This window comes from Solanum verrucosum, unplaced genomic scaffold (assembly GCF_900185275.1).
Source record: "Solanum verrucosum unplaced genomic scaffold, falcon-dt-bn FXZP01000084.1, whole genome shotgun sequence".
NCBI classification, from domain to species: Eukaryota; Viridiplantae; Streptophyta; class Magnoliopsida; order Solanales; family Solanaceae; genus Solanum; species Solanum verrucosum.
This window is the reverse complement of record NW_026019846.1, coordinates 2,121,424-2,138,923: the sequence shown is the minus strand read 5'-3', so window position 1 is coordinate 2,138,923 and position 17,500 is coordinate 2,121,424. Positions and strand designations below refer to the sequence as shown.

The 17,500-nt window shown below is 31.2% G+C and overlaps 2 protein-coding genes across 5 annotated transcripts in view; one reads left to right on the top strand and one right to left on the bottom strand.

Moving 5' to 3' along the window:
- LOC125816838 (chromatin remodeling protein EBS-like) overlaps positions 1-17,500 on the bottom strand; it is a 950,056-nt gene that overhangs the window by 39,263 nt on the left and 893,293 nt on the right. Inside the window, exon 1 of one of the 4 annotated variants that reach the window (XM_049496510.1) lies at positions 9,014-9,026. The exons of the other annotated variants lie outside the window; for them this stretch is intronic. The gene's annotated coding sequence lies outside the window, so the exon portion shown is untranslated. Of the gene's footprint in view, positions 1-9,013; positions 9,027-17,500 lie in introns of those variants that run through there. 4 annotated transcript variants of the gene reach the window in all.
- LOC125817204 (ribonuclease 3-like protein 3) lies at positions 11,663-14,876 on the top strand. Its single transcript, XM_049496755.1, has 3 exons — positions 11,663-12,100; positions 13,865-14,011; positions 14,586-14,876. The coding sequence occupies exons 1-3, from the start codon at positions 11,663-11,665 to the stop codon at positions 14,874-14,876; spliced, it is 876 nt and encodes a 291-aa protein (XP_049352712.1).

The window sequence follows — 17,500 nt, the reverse complement described above, 5'->3', positions numbered from 1 at the left end:
GGGTGTTTTGGTCTTTTCCATACCCTATTATTTTAATTCGTTTTTGGTGAATTAATTAAGGGTCAAAACTGAATTGGTTCAGTTTAGGCAATTGGAGATTTACGCTAGGGTTTTTGGAGAAAGAACGCAAGAGGAGAAAGAGCAAAGTTCGTCATTCTTGAAGGTTTAGCTTGTGGATTTCGACAAAGGGTGATCCCTATGAGGTATGTAAGTCTCTCATAGCGTTGGGTTCATTCACCCACGCGCCAAACATGTTTAGTTCAGTGAAATTCGTCCTAAAAGAGTTTGAAAGTTGATGTTCTTCACATGTATTCTTGAATTGGAATGAATTGAGGAGTTTCAGAGATCTTTACGTTGAGTTTTAGAGTTGCTTTGAGTTAGGTTCTTGAGTACATATACTCGGTATCGGAATCTAAAATGAATTTGAGATCAATAGTCGAGTTAAGGTAAATTGGGGCAGTAAAACAGAGAAGGAAAAAGTCGAGCGTGATCTGGCACGCAAGTCCGCGTCGCGGACTTGCTCCCCCAGTGACCAAAAAGTTTCACCGTGTCGCGGTTAAGACGCGGACTCTTCTGTCTCAAAATTTAATTTCGCGAGTATTTATTTAAAACACCTCCGCGTCGCGGACTTGTTCCAAGACGGTGATTTCGTGACTTTTCTCATGTTTAGCTATTTAAGATCATTCCTAAACATCATGTGATCCTTCCTATCACAAATCAAAATCCTTGAATCCATAATTCAATTTAAGAACCAATTAAAAGTCAAGTCAAGAGCAGTTAAGATCAAAGTCTAGAGAGGTTCTTAAAGTTTTCCAAAAGTCTTGTGCAAACGTTTTAACTTTGTTTTAAGACTTAAGTTTTGAGTCTAGTAAAGAGTAAAGTTTGAAGTCAATTTCTTCAAAAAATATATGGGGACTATGTATTCCCAAAGGGTTTAAGATGTTTTCACATTTAAACAAGAAAGGAAACCTCGATTTCCAAAGGGCCTTCGGGCTAGTTTTCAGAAAAGAGTAGTCGTTTTCTAAATGAAGCACGAGGGGAAACTTTGATTTCCAAGATAGCCTTTAAGCTAAGTTTTTGAGCACTACTTTCAAATCACAAAAGAAATATGTTTTTAAACATAAAGAGCTAGTAACATATTTTGGGAGTAGTATTGAGCACCGATATGGGGGAGCGTTCAGAGAACTCACAGCCCCCATAAACCATGTAGCCATCATGGGTATAAAAATGTCATACTTTTTAGATGAACCCTTAGTGCTTTTTAGCATAGACTAGTAGATCCACTTAGTAGTTCAGGTTCTATACCCCCGACAAGGTATAAGATGGCCCTGGCAGCGTGGGGCCAAGAAATGTTGTATCATCACTATAACTCTTAAGTGACGATTATCGGTTAGAGAAACTCCCACAACAATATTTTATATTTTTATATACATAAAAAATATTTGTATTTTCATATACAAATAGAGTTCATATTGTATCTTTGCATACATACAGAGTTATTATTGTATTTTTAAATACACAAAGTTGGCATCATGTTTTAAACTACTTTTCTTTATGTTGCACTCGCTTTTAAACTGCTTTATATTGAAATGAGTTCAGTAAGTTCAGTTAAGTTATTCAGGAGTTGAGTAAACCCAAGGTAAGTGTTTCTTTCAAATCCTTTTCAAGCTTAAGTTATGTTTAGCGCTCCAACTCACATACTCGTACATTCAATGTACTGATACCAGTTGGCCTGCATCTTATTATGATGTAGACACAGGTAACCAGGATCAACATCCAGCGCATCGTTGATCCAATTGAGCTTCAGAGTTGTCGATGAGCCTTCTTGCATTCCGGAGGATCCCCCTTTTTCATTACTTTATCATTTTAACTCATTAGGATGTCGTGGGCCTATCCCGACATCCATCTCAGTTGTTTTAGAGGCTTCATAGATAGTCAGTCAGATGTTAGTTCATTCGTCATCATTTTGTTACTGGCTTATGTTCAGATTTGAGTTGCCATTTTGGCTAAGTTAAATGTTTATTTTTAAAACATTATGAGTTCAGTTTGAGACATGTTGAGTTATCTTGTATTTGGATTCTCTTTCTTATGTCTAAGTCTTCCACTGAGTAAGTAAGCTAGACCAAGAGTTTGCTTGGGCCAGCAATGGTTCTCGAGTGCCGGCCACGTCCAGGGTGTAGGCTCGGGGCGTGACAATATTTGTAGAATTTATTCTAAACAATCTTATAAATTAGATATCTCACGGTGTATGGAAAATATACTTGAACTCTTGTTGATTTTTCATAATTAAGTCATGTTATGCCTACATTACATATACATATATAACTTTAGAAGAGATAATATTTTAAAGGCTCTAGAGTGAGTCTCAAGTATGGGTAAGACGATGGATCTATGACCAATTGCACTAAGAAGGTAAGGTGATGGATCTATGTCCAATAACATCAACAGGGTAAGACGATGGATCTATGTCTAATCGCATCAAAAGGGTAAGACGATGGATTTACGTCCAATCGCACCAAGAGGGTAAGACATTGGGATAAAGTCCTAGCTCACAATGATGAGAAGATATTGGGTTCAAGACCCATCGATTTATGGCCTAAGACACTTTTATATGGAAAAGACATTGGATTTAAGTCTTAATGCACCATATTGATGATGATGACTAAAGAAAAACTATTGTGTTTTTGATGAGAAGTCATGAAATTTATTGAATTTTCACCATTACTTAAAGTGAATGTGGTAGTAGTGCATAATATATCTGAAAGAAGACAAGTGATTGAATAATGCACATGAATAAGGAATGAGGTACTAAAGCTATCATAATTTGATATGCTCACCTGTTTGTGTTCCATTCATGAAGAATGAGAACTATTGATAAATGCTGAAAATATAGATCCATTCTCTAAAGGGAATGAGGTGTAAGCCACCATGCCAAGCGTGGAAAAGATCGCGACATCTTTGGTCAATGATGTGGTATCACCAAGAATGTCTCTGAGTAGAAATGTGTTATAAAAAATTTCATGTTTTATCTTCAGGCTTGTATTGGACAAGAATTAGTGCAATTTAAGCACATTCTATAGTAAATACGAAGTTTACTAATTTCAATACTTTAGTACTTTGGCATGATTGTCTGGGACATCATGGGTCTATAATGATGAGACGAATTATAGAAAATTCAAAGGGACATCCATTAAAGAACCTAAAGATTCTTTTAAATGATGAATTTTCTTGTACTGTTTATTATCAAGGCAAGTTGATTGTGAGACCATCATCAATGAAAGTTGAGATTGGATCCATTGCGTTCTTGTAATGTATACAAAGGGATATTTGTGGACCTATTCACTCACCTAGTGGGTGGTTTAGATACTTCATGGTGTTAATAGATGATCCTTCTATATGGTCGCATATGTGCCTATTGTCATCTCGCAACTTGGGGTTTGCAAAATTATTGGCACAAATAATATGATTACTGACACAATTTTCTGATAATCAGATTAGGTCCATTTGCCTTGATAATAATGTAAATTTTTCATCCCAAGCATTTAATGATTAATGTCTATCGATTGAGATTGAATAAACTCAATACTAAAGTGAATGTGATAGTGTAAAATAAAGCTTATCAATATGAATATACATTTTATCGTGATGGGATCACGACTCACCCTTAGAAGAGGTAGAGTGATTGATAAGAAATAAATATAAAATTTACTCCCGAAGTAATAAAATTGAAATTTACTCATATAATAATAAGTTAAAAATTTACTACAGGAAAAGGCATATGGCATAGTAAACTTGGAGTTTACAAGTACTAATAATTTTATTAGTTGGCATGAATAATTTGGTCAACCCAAAGATGTGCATACTGAGTAATAGACATACATTGAAGAACTAGAAAATTCTTCAAGAATTCTTTTTGTTGTTTGTTCTCATGATAAGTTGATTGAATCAATGTTGAGACTAAATCCCTAAATTTTGAAAAGTATAAAAGGTGAATATGGGCCCATTCACCTATCATGTGATATGATAAAGAGATATATCTATGAGATAATCACATGTGCGTTTGTTGTCAACTTGTAGTTTGACATTTACAAAATTGTTTGTGCAAGATAATTGAGTTAAGAGAACAACATTCAAAATATGTAATCAAGACAATTTATCTTGATAATATTGATAAATATTCAAGCTGATGTGACATTAAATGTCTATGGTAGTGAAATCATTGCTTATGAAAATAAAGCTTCATGTGTTGATCTGAAATACAATATTACATACAAAAGTAATTGTAAGCATCAGAACAATAAATTATAATCAATTTTTCTCTTAATTGGTTTATGGTCAAGGACCAAATATTTTTCATCTGATAATTTTGATGTGCAGTATATGATTGATGGATTCTCCAAAATAGATTAAGATATATGTTAGTTTGTCTAACATTAGGGAAGCAACACAAGAGTTGTAAATGCTCCTATTGAATGTTTCTAAAGGATAGAGTCTATGAGATGCATGAAGCATGATAGACTAATTGAATCTAAGAAAAAATAATCCTTGAAAAAGGGGGGAGAATCAAAATGAGCATAATAAGGAGGCAATGTGCTCTTGAAGAGCTTACGACATAACACTTCATGAAACCTCATGAGAGGGGTACGTACCTAAAAATAATGAAGTCATGAGATCTCAATAAGTTATGTCGTATTGTGAATTGATACAAAATGATATATCGTTGACGATATCTTTGATACAATAGCGCACAATATTGTAAAAGATTATGATGATGCGAATTCTTCGTCTATTAAAGCATGTTGGTGTAGAAATAATTATCAAGTGAAAAGTGGAATGATGCATCTTGGTAAGCGTAAAGCTTATTTGACTTGCAATAGATGCACTAGAAGATGTCATACATTTAATATTGAATGTTGTCACTTGACAAAATTGATATGAAAATATCCGATGGGTTCAAAATCTAAAGCATATACTAGTTTTTGAAAAACTTGTTTATAATCCTCATATATAGATTAAAGCAATTAAGAATGTTTTATATTGTTATGCAAGTTGATGACTTGAATTGAAACTCTTGAAGAGTTTTCAAAAGGCAAAAAATTATTGCTTAAACAAGTTGAAGTAAGGAACTTGCAGAAATCTTTGATCTTAAAGGTATGATTCATAAAAGGATATAGAAGGAAGCATATTTCGTCAAACCTTTTCTACACACATGAACTCCCAAGAATGGTGATATCAACATACAACAGGTTTGTTCAAGTACATAATACTATAGTTGATTTATTCACCAAGTCTCTACCAGCTACAACTTTCAAGAAGATGGTGCACAACCTTGAAAAACAAAGATTCAAGCCTCTGGATTGATGTTCTCATTAGGGGGAGTTAATACGCGATGTACTCTTTTTCCCTCACAGAGTTTTGTCGCACTGGGTTTTTCTTGTAAGGTTTTTAATGAGGCATCCATAATGTGTATTATTAGATATGTGTACTCTTTTTCCTTCACTAGATTTTTTCCCACTGATTTTATCTAGTAAGGTTTTAACGAGACATATAATCTATCAAATAGACATCCAAGGGGGAGTGTTATAAACATATTTGTATTATAGTGAATGTCTATTATGTGGAGTCTGTTAGAGAAAAGTTAGGAATGCTACTCGAAGACCAAGTCAGTTTTTTCCTATAAATAAAAAGGTTTTCCTTCATTGTAAATCAGATATATGGATCCCTAAATATCATTCAAGAAGAATTGAGAAGTCCTGTCTCTTTTCCCTACTTTCTTGTTCTTCTTATTCTATAGTTTCATAACAAAATAAATATTTTATAAATTAATATAAATCTGTTAAGACTTCTAATTAAAACTTTATTAGTAATATTATAAAATAGTAGATTTAAAGGCTGTAATATACCTTTTTAATTTAATATGTCAGGTGATTTTTCCAAATAAAAGCTAGAGATACTGATTGTTGTGTCTTTTGAGTATGTTAATGTATACCATTGTATATCATGTGTATATATCACTATTTTAAAAAACTCTGTTGGCACTCGTCTTAGGGCTCACTTTCGAACGGGGCTCTAGAAAAACATTTCGAGACTCAAGTCTAGGTTTAGTTATGTAAGACTTACGTCCTAAGCATCCGACTGTACGCCCTAAGCATGTTCAATGCCCAATACTCGAAGTTCGCCTAACACATCTTACATAAATTATGAGTTAAATTCTTTAGTTAACATTGTTAATCTTCATAATTTTTGAATAAATGAATGATACTTAATAGTTTTTTAATGTATAGAAGTAAGAAGATAGAGAGTGATTTAAATAACAAGTTGTAGTATCACATCTTTACTATTTGAGAACACTTTGATATTGATTATATATAACGTAACATTTCTTTTAAAAATACATAGCGAAATTTTATTTTTTCACTTATCATTGGTTTCATGTTTTTGTCACATGTCTCAAAATTATCATAGTTTATTATTTAGCTATTTGAAAGTAATTTTATTTATATTTATGATGGATTGATATTTTTATTATAATACTAGTAAGTATTAGAGAGTATTTTATTTTAGGGGGTAAATTATATAGTATAATAATAATATATTCTTTTAGAAATAATGATTCTTTTTTTACTAGAAAGTTATGAAATTAGAGTTGATTTGCATATCATAATAGTTTTATATCATTACATTATTTATACTTGTATAATCATGTTAGAAATTTTATTTCTATAAGTTTCCTTAATTATGTTTGTAATTATTTCAAATTATTGATGTGTTTTTATAATTTTGTGTTATTATATTATTATATTCTATCGTAAATAAAAAATTTAAAAATCCATGAGGTTTACGCGTCACCTATGCTAACTAAAACGCCCCACCTTTTAAAACATGGGTACATATACGTATATACACATATACATGAAAGCTACATGCATGTACAATGCACGAAAACTAACTTAGCTATTAAATCTATCCTAATATTCAGGACTTTAAAATTTATTAAAGTTATAGTTATTAATTTTTTATTTATTTGTAATAAATTATAAAATCAAATCTCTCATGTATATTAGTTTTGGACTTCCTATAAAGCTGAAAATCATTTCATTCTCAACATTAAAGCTGAAAATCATTTACATTCTCAACTTTACTTTAAAAATTACCCGTTCATAAACTTTGAGAAACCGTCATTCTTTCCCTTTTTTCCTAATAACTTTTAAAATGCCTATTGATCTATTCCACTGTTACATTATCAACATTCATTTTTTTTTAATACTTCTTTAAAATCACTATATTTTTGTTTATGAATCTATATAACAAATTTCCTACGAAAAAAATATTAAATTTCGTCCAAAAAAATGAGAAATTAATATTAGTATCTATTTGTTCCCCTAGCCAATATCGTTTTATAATGAAACAAATGAACAAAATAAAAAATAATTTATTAGTTTTAAAGAAATATTTAATGTGATAATAAACCTTATAAACATATTTCGATACAAATAATATAAAATAATTAATAAAAATAAAGATACTTCGTGACAATTTCTTAAAAGATCAGTATCCATTATAGTGTAAATAAATTTTAAGTTATAATTGTAAAAAAAATTCATTAATGACAATCAAAATTTGTTTATCTACATAATAACAAGAGATGAGCATAATATATAAACATGTCTTTTACTTGGCTCTAACCAGTATCTATGCCCTCCAATTTTGGATGTGTGTAAGTAAACAATTAAATTTGTATAAAGTTGAACAAGAAGCACATAAATAAAAGATTTAAAATGACAAAAAAAAGTAAAATAGACTTTGTATAAGATAAAGAGGGACCAATTTTATTTTTCAAAGTTGAGAAAAAAATTTAATCAAACAAAAATTGGGAGCGTAAATAATATTTGTTATATTATAACGAAAAGACTATTTCTCTTGCACTTGAATTGCTAAGCATTTGAATTTTATACACACACATAAACTAATAAATTATTGAAGGTATCCTCCCTCGAAGCAAAGACTTTTTGACAGCTTTTATTTTAATTTTTTTACCAAACTTTATAGTCAAGCAACAAATTAAGCTCAGTAGGTTGGAAAAAAATCAGTGGAAAATTATAAATCATTTAAAATATGTTTACTTGGGGTACAAGTTATCTTTAAATTAATTATTTTGAGATATGGGTGATTCATAATGACCCTGACTTTTATAAAAATTTACATATTAAGTCATTGTTTTATTACTGTTATTGGAGTTACTATGAAATACTATTGACATTTTGTTGAAGCTCAAGCTTCAAAATTTGAAAAATGAATTTCTGCAAATAAGCTTTGTTTCACATGGATATTGTGTAAAATATCAGTTATATTGAGGAGCCTAACTATATGAAAATTTTAAGTGATTAGTATAGTTTTTGAGGTGTTTTTGGATGAATAATTCAAGAAAAAAAAATACAAAGTCTGTTTTTATATAATAATGTATAATATAGTATATTATTATATATGGTGTATAAATATCTCTTATAATTTTGTATAATACTCTATATTGAGCTTATAACATTGTATTTCAAGTTTTTAAACATTTTTTATAAAAAAAATAATATGAAAGTTTTGTATATAGTTGTAAACTGTATGTATATTATTATATACTGAATTGATTTCTAGGCTAAGAATTTGTAATATTAGTTTTGAGCTATATATTTACAATGTATAGGCTAAGAATTTGTAATATTAGTTTGAGCTATATATTTGCAATGTATATTCGCTAAGGATCAATTCAATAAAAGAAAAAAAGCAATTCGAATAGATTTTGAAACAATTCATTTTTTTTCTATATTTTTTTTCGAATAAAATGTGTAATAAACTCATTTTGAAATTAATCATAAGATCCTTACCACATAAGCCCTTAAATATTTATGCATCCTAGAACGTTACAAACTAAGCATTGATTAATTTTTACTTAGTAAATAAAGAAATAATAAATAAGATCATATCATTGTATAATGTCTTTAAAATATGCTTCATAGTTGAATTCAATTTTTTTTCTAAAATAGAAAACCCTAAAGCGTCATTTTACACGCCTATCAACATTTTGTCAACATCATTATTTTAAGAATAAAATAAAATAAAATTTCTTCATACATGTGATAACGCAATTAGCAGATCACATAGTGTGCTTAATTAAATAATGGAGATGGACTATAACTTGGATGGCTCAATGAAAAAATATAGCTCTGCATTTGTAAACTTAAAGAAAATAAAATTTCTTCATATATGTGATAACACAATTAGCAGATCACATTGCTTAATTAGATAATGGAGATAGACTATAATTTGGATTGTCTCCTTTGTTCAATGAACATACAACTCTGCTAAGTGAAAGTCAAGATCTATTGAGTGAAGATCTCCTTGGTTCAATGAAAATATAACTCTGCTAAGTGAAAATCAAGATTTATTGGGTGAAGAAAAATAAGATAACTCTCGAAAGGAAGACGCTTGTAAAAGAAGTACAAGAGGTGGTGGGATACAAATTCAAGAACGTTAATTTGTTATATCAAACTTTTACTCATTCTTCGTTCCATTGAGTGAACAAGTCTGAACCATACAAAAGGCTTGAATACGTTGGTGATTCGGTGCTGAATCTGTTAATGGACAGTTAACCCGCAAACCAGTTGCGGACGGCTAAGGTGGATACAAAAAAACTTACGTTGGTGACTTGGTGCTAAATCTGTTAATGGACGGTTAGCCCGTAGATCGGATGTGGGCGGCTAAGGTGGATATAGAAAAACTTGCTAGGATAGCCGTCAAGTATAACTGCCATAAGTATTTACGGCATAAGAAACCTATACTTAAGTGTCAAGTAAGTAACAAAAAAATTTATTATTCTTTCTATGTTTGTTATTTTGATATGTTTAATTCGGCGGATAAAACATATCTTTTGATCCACGAGGTCTTAGGTTCAAAATCCAACATATGTCAATTGCAATAGGTGTAAATTCATTATTTTTCTGAATTTTATTCCAATCAACAGGACCTAAAACCAAAAATAAAATAAAATGACAGGCTTAAACTTTTTTTTTTAATATTTAAAATCTATTCTTCTAGTTTTCTAGATGCCGAATTGTTAGCATATTTTTTTAAAAAAATTAAAGGCAAATTTTTCTTTTTAATGAAAAAAAGTTACGTTTTCTATAAATAGTATCCCATCGTAAAGAAGTTTTTTGAATTGTCTTAAACTAAATTATGTTTATATAACAATATATTCTTTAATCTTGTGGTCTTGAATATATAAGGTGGAAAGTTGGATTAAAATTTGACAAAAAAGAAAAAAATATTTCTTAATGTTTCAAAACAAACTAAAAAGAGTAAGACAAATTATATGAAAGACATTATAATTTTGTTTTTTAAAAAATAACACATAATAAATTTATTGTTAATGGAAAAAATGGGATCCCTCAAATTTTGGGGCCTAAAGCTGGTACCTCATTTTAAATGCATTGAGTTGAGGCCTAAAGCAGATACCTCATTTTAAATGCATTGAGTTGAGGCCAAAAGCGGATACCTCATTTTAAATGCATTGAGTCGCCCCTGTACCAAACAAGCCCTTATACCAAACAAGCCCTTATAGGAAAATATTTAGGGAATTTTACACAAATCACATAGTGTTAAGAGCTAATTGCATCCTATCTCCACTCCTTTTCAAATCACAAAAATTCCTTAAATTTAGTGGAATCCGGATACATCCCAAAAGGAGTATCGCTCTTAACAAAAATTCCCATATACATCATGTAAAGTGATAAGTTTGACATCCCGATACATCACGTAAAGCGATATATTGATAAATCGTGCAAGATGATGTATCCGATTGTGATGTATCCGAAAATAGGAGAGTAGATATTTTTATAATTTCTTCAAATTGTATGAAATTTTAAAGTATGATAAAATAAGTAGTGTATTTAGATAATTTTATCAAATATTTATTTATTCTAGAACGTTACAAACTAAGCAAGATTAATTTTACTTAATAAAGAAATACTCTCTCCGTTTCACAAAGAGTGGTCTAGTTTGACATGGCACGGAGTTTAAGAAAATAAAGAAGACTTTTGAATCTTGTAGCCCTAAATTAAAGTTATGTCAAATGTACAAAATTGTCCTTTAATCTTGTGGTTTTAAACATGCCACGTGGAAAGTTGAAAGTAAAATGTTACCAAAAAAGAAAAGAGATCATTCTTTTTGAAACAAACTAAAAAGGAAAAGAGGTCATTCTTTTTAAAACGGAGGGAGTAATAAATAAGAAGATCATATCATTATACAATGTCTTTAAAATATGTTTCATAGTTGAAATCAAATTGTTTTTTCCTAAATTAGAAAACCCTAAAGCGTCATTCAACACGCCATCAACATCTTCATATGGGCGATTTTGTCAACATCATTATTATTTTAAAAAATAAAAATTTCTTCCTTGTTCTGATCAATAGTTAATATCTATATCAACCTTGCCAACTTTTATGTCATTATTATTACCTACAAATACCTCTATCCAAACCTTCCTCCCCTTGATACATGTGATATAGTTAGCCATAGAAAAAGAAGAAGAAAAAAAAGCTTTGAGAGTGATACTCCTTTGGATGGTTTATGGTTTAACGGGACTAGCAGATCACATCGTGTGCTCAATTAAATAATGGAGATGGATAATAATTTAGATTATCTTTTTGGTTCGATGGAAAAACAACCCCGCTTTAGTACACTTGATCAAAGCGAAAATCAAGATCTATCGGAAAACAAGGTAACTCTTGAATGGAAGAAGTTTGTGGAAGAATTACAAGAGGTAGTGGGGTACAAATTCAAGAATGTTAATTTGTTGTATCAAGCTTTTACTCATTCTTCATTTCATCGAGAAGATGAGTGTGAATCATACGAAAGGCTTGAATACATAGGTGACTCGGTGCTAAATCTATTGATAGCAAAGGCTCATTATTTTCTACACCTTGATTTGGCTCCGGGACAGTTGACCCGGCTACGGGCAGCTAATGTTGATACCGAAAAACTTGCTAGGGTAGCCGTCAAATATGACTTTCATAAGTATTTACGGCACAAGAAACCTCTACTTAAGGGTCAAGTAAGTAGCAAAAAATAATTGTTATTATTTCTACTTTTGTTATTTTCATGTCTTTTGTGATTTATAACTTAAAATATTAGAAGTTAGAGTTTAAAATGAAGATATAATTAATGTTCTAAGTTTGGACATATAAATTAAGGAATTCCCTTATACTTAAAAGAAATTTTTACTAAAATGTGCTTCTTATGATTTTTTTTGTCAAGAACAAATTTTAGTCAAGAGCAAATTTTAGATTCCTTTCTGAGATGGTGAGCTAGATGTTAGGAGATGGTGAGCTAGATGTTAGGAGGGAGGATTGACTTGACCACTACAATATTTATTATTATAATATAAGCCAAAAACTTACAGAAATTAAAGGAGAACATGGACCAAGTCTTTAATGATGAAGAGAAATTCTATACAGAATTCTTTTCAAACAAAAACAAAAAAAATTAGCTAACAAAGAAATTAAACTTGTCATATTTATCTACTTAGGTAAATGTCATTGTCAAATTGAAATAGTGCCTTTGTCTCTCTTGGAAATATTAGATCTTAATTTCATTTGTAGCTGTCAATTTAGCCAGGAAATGCCATGCATGAATTGCCTCCTGATAACAATGCTTGATCTGCAACCAAGTATGCGGTCCGATGGCCAATGAAGTGGATGAGAACAGTGAGGTCTAGGTTCAAATTCCAACATAGACAAAATATTAGATGGTTTCTAGCATAGTGAATAGAGTTATCTGCTATCTCTTGCTGATAGAAGGTGATACGTCTCGCATGTTCTATTTTGGTTATATTAGCAATGTTATTGACAATGTGTTTGAGAGATGGAAATAATCTGAAAATCCATTCCCAAGACTATAGTATACCTAAGTATTGAAATCGTTCTTGATTTTGTAAAAAAACATCCATTGTTTTTAATCAGTTTTTAAACGTTAAAACACATCAATTATTTTGGAACTAATTTGTCAGTTGAAAATTCAACCAATGAGTTATTAAGGTGATGTCTGGTGTAAGTTTCGAAAATTGATAGGCATCTGGTTTCTATAAATATTGTTTTTCTGGACATCATTCTATGAACATAATTAGGGTTTTTTTTAGACATATGTTGCATAAGTGACATTTCAAGTTTATTATCTCCTCCCACAGTCACCATCACATCCCGTCACCCCTGAATCCTTACTCCCCATTCCATCATGCTTTCATAATGTTTTGCTGCATAACAAATAAATATATACTTTGGAGATGATTTCTTTTTGTTTGTATATCAAACACTAAAAAATATGTAAGAAATATACTTATTTTTCGAAAAAACACTTTCCCCGTTACCAAACACCACATTCAACACTTGTCATATAAACCTGTCACTTCATATTTTCCTAAACAGTAATAATGTGTTGAATTAATTCATCATTTAAAGTCTGAAGTGGTCATGTGTACCATTGCCAGCTAACCACATTTTTGAAGTAAATGCAAATATGTTTCCTATTGAATTCAACACTTTTTGTTGAAATTTTTATATATAATTAATTTTCTTGCATATGCATAAGTTTTTAACCTCCTTACCATAAGATTTAAAAAAAAAAATGAATGACCTTATTTGAATTCCTGCCTTCCTTTGGATGGAATTCACCACCCAATTTAGATTGCAATTCCAAATAACCCGATCAATGATCATACACAATGCCTAGTGGTGTGACAGGGTCTGGGTACAATGAGGCTCTTAGGCACTAGTTGGTTGATAGAGTATATTTTTTATTAGAACTCGTTATGTTTTTTCAGGTAGAAGAATTCAAAGATGCAATGCTTGAGTACCCTTTGCATTCATCAGGACTTATTGATCCCCCAAAGGTGCTGGCTGATGTTGTGGAATCCCTCATTGGTGCCATTTATATTGACTGCAAGTTCTCCATGGACATAACTTGGCAGGTGCATTATAATTGCTTCACTTTTTAATTTATTTTGTGTATTAGTTTAATAGCTCCGGGGGGTGTAGTATTATGAAAGTGGTTGTACTTGTACATTGTCCATACTTAGCATATTATTTGCATGCACGAACAAATACATCTTAAAATATAGGCTAAAGTTTAGACTGTTTGACTCTCAACAAAAAATTGCGACAAATATTTTAAAATGAAGGGAGTAATACTTTTTTCGTCTCATTTTATATGTACATATTACTGTTTTGAGGGGTAAATAGTCTTTTCTTTCACATCAATGTTTTCAAACATTTTAAAAATATTATGGACCATTAGTTGTGTTGATTTATAGTACCTTCCGTCTGATTTTAAAATATGTAAATTTATAAAAAAAAATCTTGAAGAATCTACACCTAATTTCATACTCTTCTTTTATACCTTGTACTTCAAACGCTTTCACATAAATGGAAACAAAAGGACTACTGAATATCGTGACTACAATATCACCTACTAACTTTAGATTTTAAATAAGCCCTCATGTGTGTATAGAAGAAACTTATATCAACAAGTTAAACTTTGGACAGGTGGTAGAAAATTTGTTGCAACCTATGATTACTCTAGAAAATCTAGAGACTCATCCAGTTACAAAATTCTATGAGGCTTGCCAAAGAAATGGATGGAGTGTTAAACTTATCGATACATGGGAAAAAACCGGAGAAATTGAAGTTTTTGCTGGTAAATTTGCCGGCAAGGGAAAATTTAGTGGCAAGAAATTAATTGCTCTAAATAGGGCTGCACATAATGCATATTGTGAAATTATCAAAAACTTGAAAACTACTTGTGATAATTATAATTGTAATGAAGCTCAAGACTAATTATTAGTTTTGAAATTTTGTATCAATCTTTGTGTATTCATAGTTCTTACTTATTTACTAGTCTTTATGTGTGCGCGCCTTGCACAAACGTTGTAATAGCTATAGAATTTGGGACTATATATTCAAAAAGTTATATATGTATATTTGAACTATAATATAGCGACCCTTAAATTTTTGCACAAACTTGAACTTTTTTTTTTTTTGGTTAACAAAATACTAATATTCGTTCATAAAAGATAGTGGCATGTTACTCATGCTAGTACAGAGATGTAACGTGTCTAGTAGCCCCCTATTGATGCTAATGGAAGGGGTGTTTCTACTACTAGTATTAATACATTCATCTACATTTGTAGGGGCATTAGTCAGCCTAACAAAACAAGTTCCCGCTATAACTGCTTCTAGCTTTTCCAAGACAAAACAACGGTGAAACTTCATAACACAAAAAGGAATTTGGTTGTGTTAGATTAGTCCCCTCCTTCGCTAGTGCATCCACGACTTGATTTGTTCCTCTAAAGTTATGCTGAATTGGGGGGTTCCCCAGCTTCTGCAATAACTCCTTTGAATAAGTAGGATGATCATGTACGAGAGTAATGATATCTTTACAATCTGTGCTGATTTCGAGTGGCATCAACTTGCGTTCGAAGGCTATCTGTAGACCTTGTAATAAGGATGTTGATTTTGCTTTAATGGCGTTCGTAGTATGGGCATTGCTCATATATCCAAGCCACTATCTGAGCTCGCAACACCAGAATGTTACTAATATTCCCACTTGGGGAAATACGGTTGCATACTATCGACATCCATGTCCTTGCCTCCGCAGTCAGGTATGAGCATAAAATTTTGGCCTTTGTGGTGGCCCGTGGAATATTTCATCCTGAACATAGCTTGAATCCAGCCAAGTACCCGACTCACAATCTTTGTCAGTGAAGGCCTTGATATCATGGTTGAGTAACCCATATATATATATGATTAATTGCTTCCGGCCTATAATCGACAACCTTGCCCCGGATAGTGATCAACTTTGATGCCATGTCAGTCTCCATAAGGTTTAGATATAGTGATTTAGATGTTATTGGTTTGGGGAGGGGAGGAGGGGATTGACTTGACCACTCCAATATTTTATTATTATATATAAGCCAAAAACTTGCGGAGATGAAAGGAGATCATGGACCAAGTCATTAATGATAAAAAGAAGATTCCAAAACTAAAAACAAAAAATTAGCTAACAAAGAAATCAAACGTCTCATATGTGTCAATAAAGTCGGTAGGATGCCAATTTAGAAAGGAAATATGTCAGTTGATTTGCCTACAATGCTGGATCTACTTGAAGTGAGCAAAAACCATGAGGTTTCAGGTTCAAATTTTAATATAGACAAAAATATTAGGTGGTTTCTTCTCATTTGTCTCAGCCATAGTAAATAAAATTATCTGACACTTGTTGTTGTCCTAGCCATAGTGAATAGAGTCATCAACGTATTTGATAGATGAAAATAATATGAAAATCCATCTCTATATTACACCTTAAGTATTGAAATCTTTATTGATTTTGTAAAACATGAATCAATTTTTAAAGGTTAAAGCATTAATTATTTTGGACGGAAGAAAGTAACTTTTAATTTGTTAGGTTGAAAATTCAACCAATGAGTTATTAAGGTGATGTCTGGCGTAAGTTTAAAAAATTGATAGACATCTGGTTTCTATAAATATTGTTTTTATGGACATCATTCTATAAACATAATTAGGCTTTCTTTTAGACATTGGTGGTATATATAAGTAACATTCCAAACTTTCATAATGTTTTGGTATATAACATATAAATACTCTGGAGATAATATCTTCTTATTTATATATGTAAGATATCTACTTATTTTTTAAAAAAAACATTTTCCTCCGTACCAAACACCTCATTAAACATTAATAGTGCTGAATTAATTCACCATTTAAAGTCTGAAGTGTCATGTGTACCATTGCCAGCTAACCACATTTTTGAAGTAAATGCGAATATGTTTCCTATTGAATTAATTTTTTATATATAATTGATTTTCTTGCATATACATAAGTTTTTAAACTCCTTAACATAAGATTTTTTTTGAAATTTTTTGAATGACCTTATTTGAATTCCTGCCTCCCTTTAGACGAAATTCACCACCTAATTTAAGCTGCATTTCCAAATAACTCGATCATAAACAATACCTTGTGGTGTGACAGGGTCTAGGCACAACGAGGCTCTTAGCTATTAGTTGGTTGATAGATTATAGTTTTGATTAAAACTTGTTATATTTGATCTGTAGAAGAATTCAAAGACGCAACGCTTGAGTACCCTTTGCATTCATCAGTAGTTATTGATCCCCCAAAGGTGCTGGCTGACGTTGTGGAATTGGTGCCATTTATATTGACTGCGATTTCTCCATGGACATAACTTGGCAGGTGCATTATAACTGCTTCACTTTTAATTTATTTTGTGTATTAATTGTATAGCGGGGCGGGGGGGGGGGGGGGGGGGGGGTTGGTTGTACTTGTACATGGTCCATACTTACATATTATTTGTGCGCACGAACGTATATGATGAACAAAGGTTAAAGTTTAAACCGTTTGACTCTCACCAAAAAATTGTGACAGATATT

Coding starts and splice junctions, on each gene's coding strand:
- LOC125817204 (XM_049496755.1), top strand. CDS start 11,663: ATGGAGATGGATAATAATTTAGATTATCTTTTTGGTTCGATGGAAAAA. Junction 12,101..13,864: donor AACCTCTACTTAAGGGTCAA/GTAAGTAGCAAA, acceptor ATGTTTTTTCAG/GTAGAAGAATTCAAAGATGC. Junction 14,012..14,585: donor CCATGGACATAACTTGGCAG/GTGCATTATAAT, acceptor AACTTTGGACAG/GTGGTAGAAAATTTGTTGCA.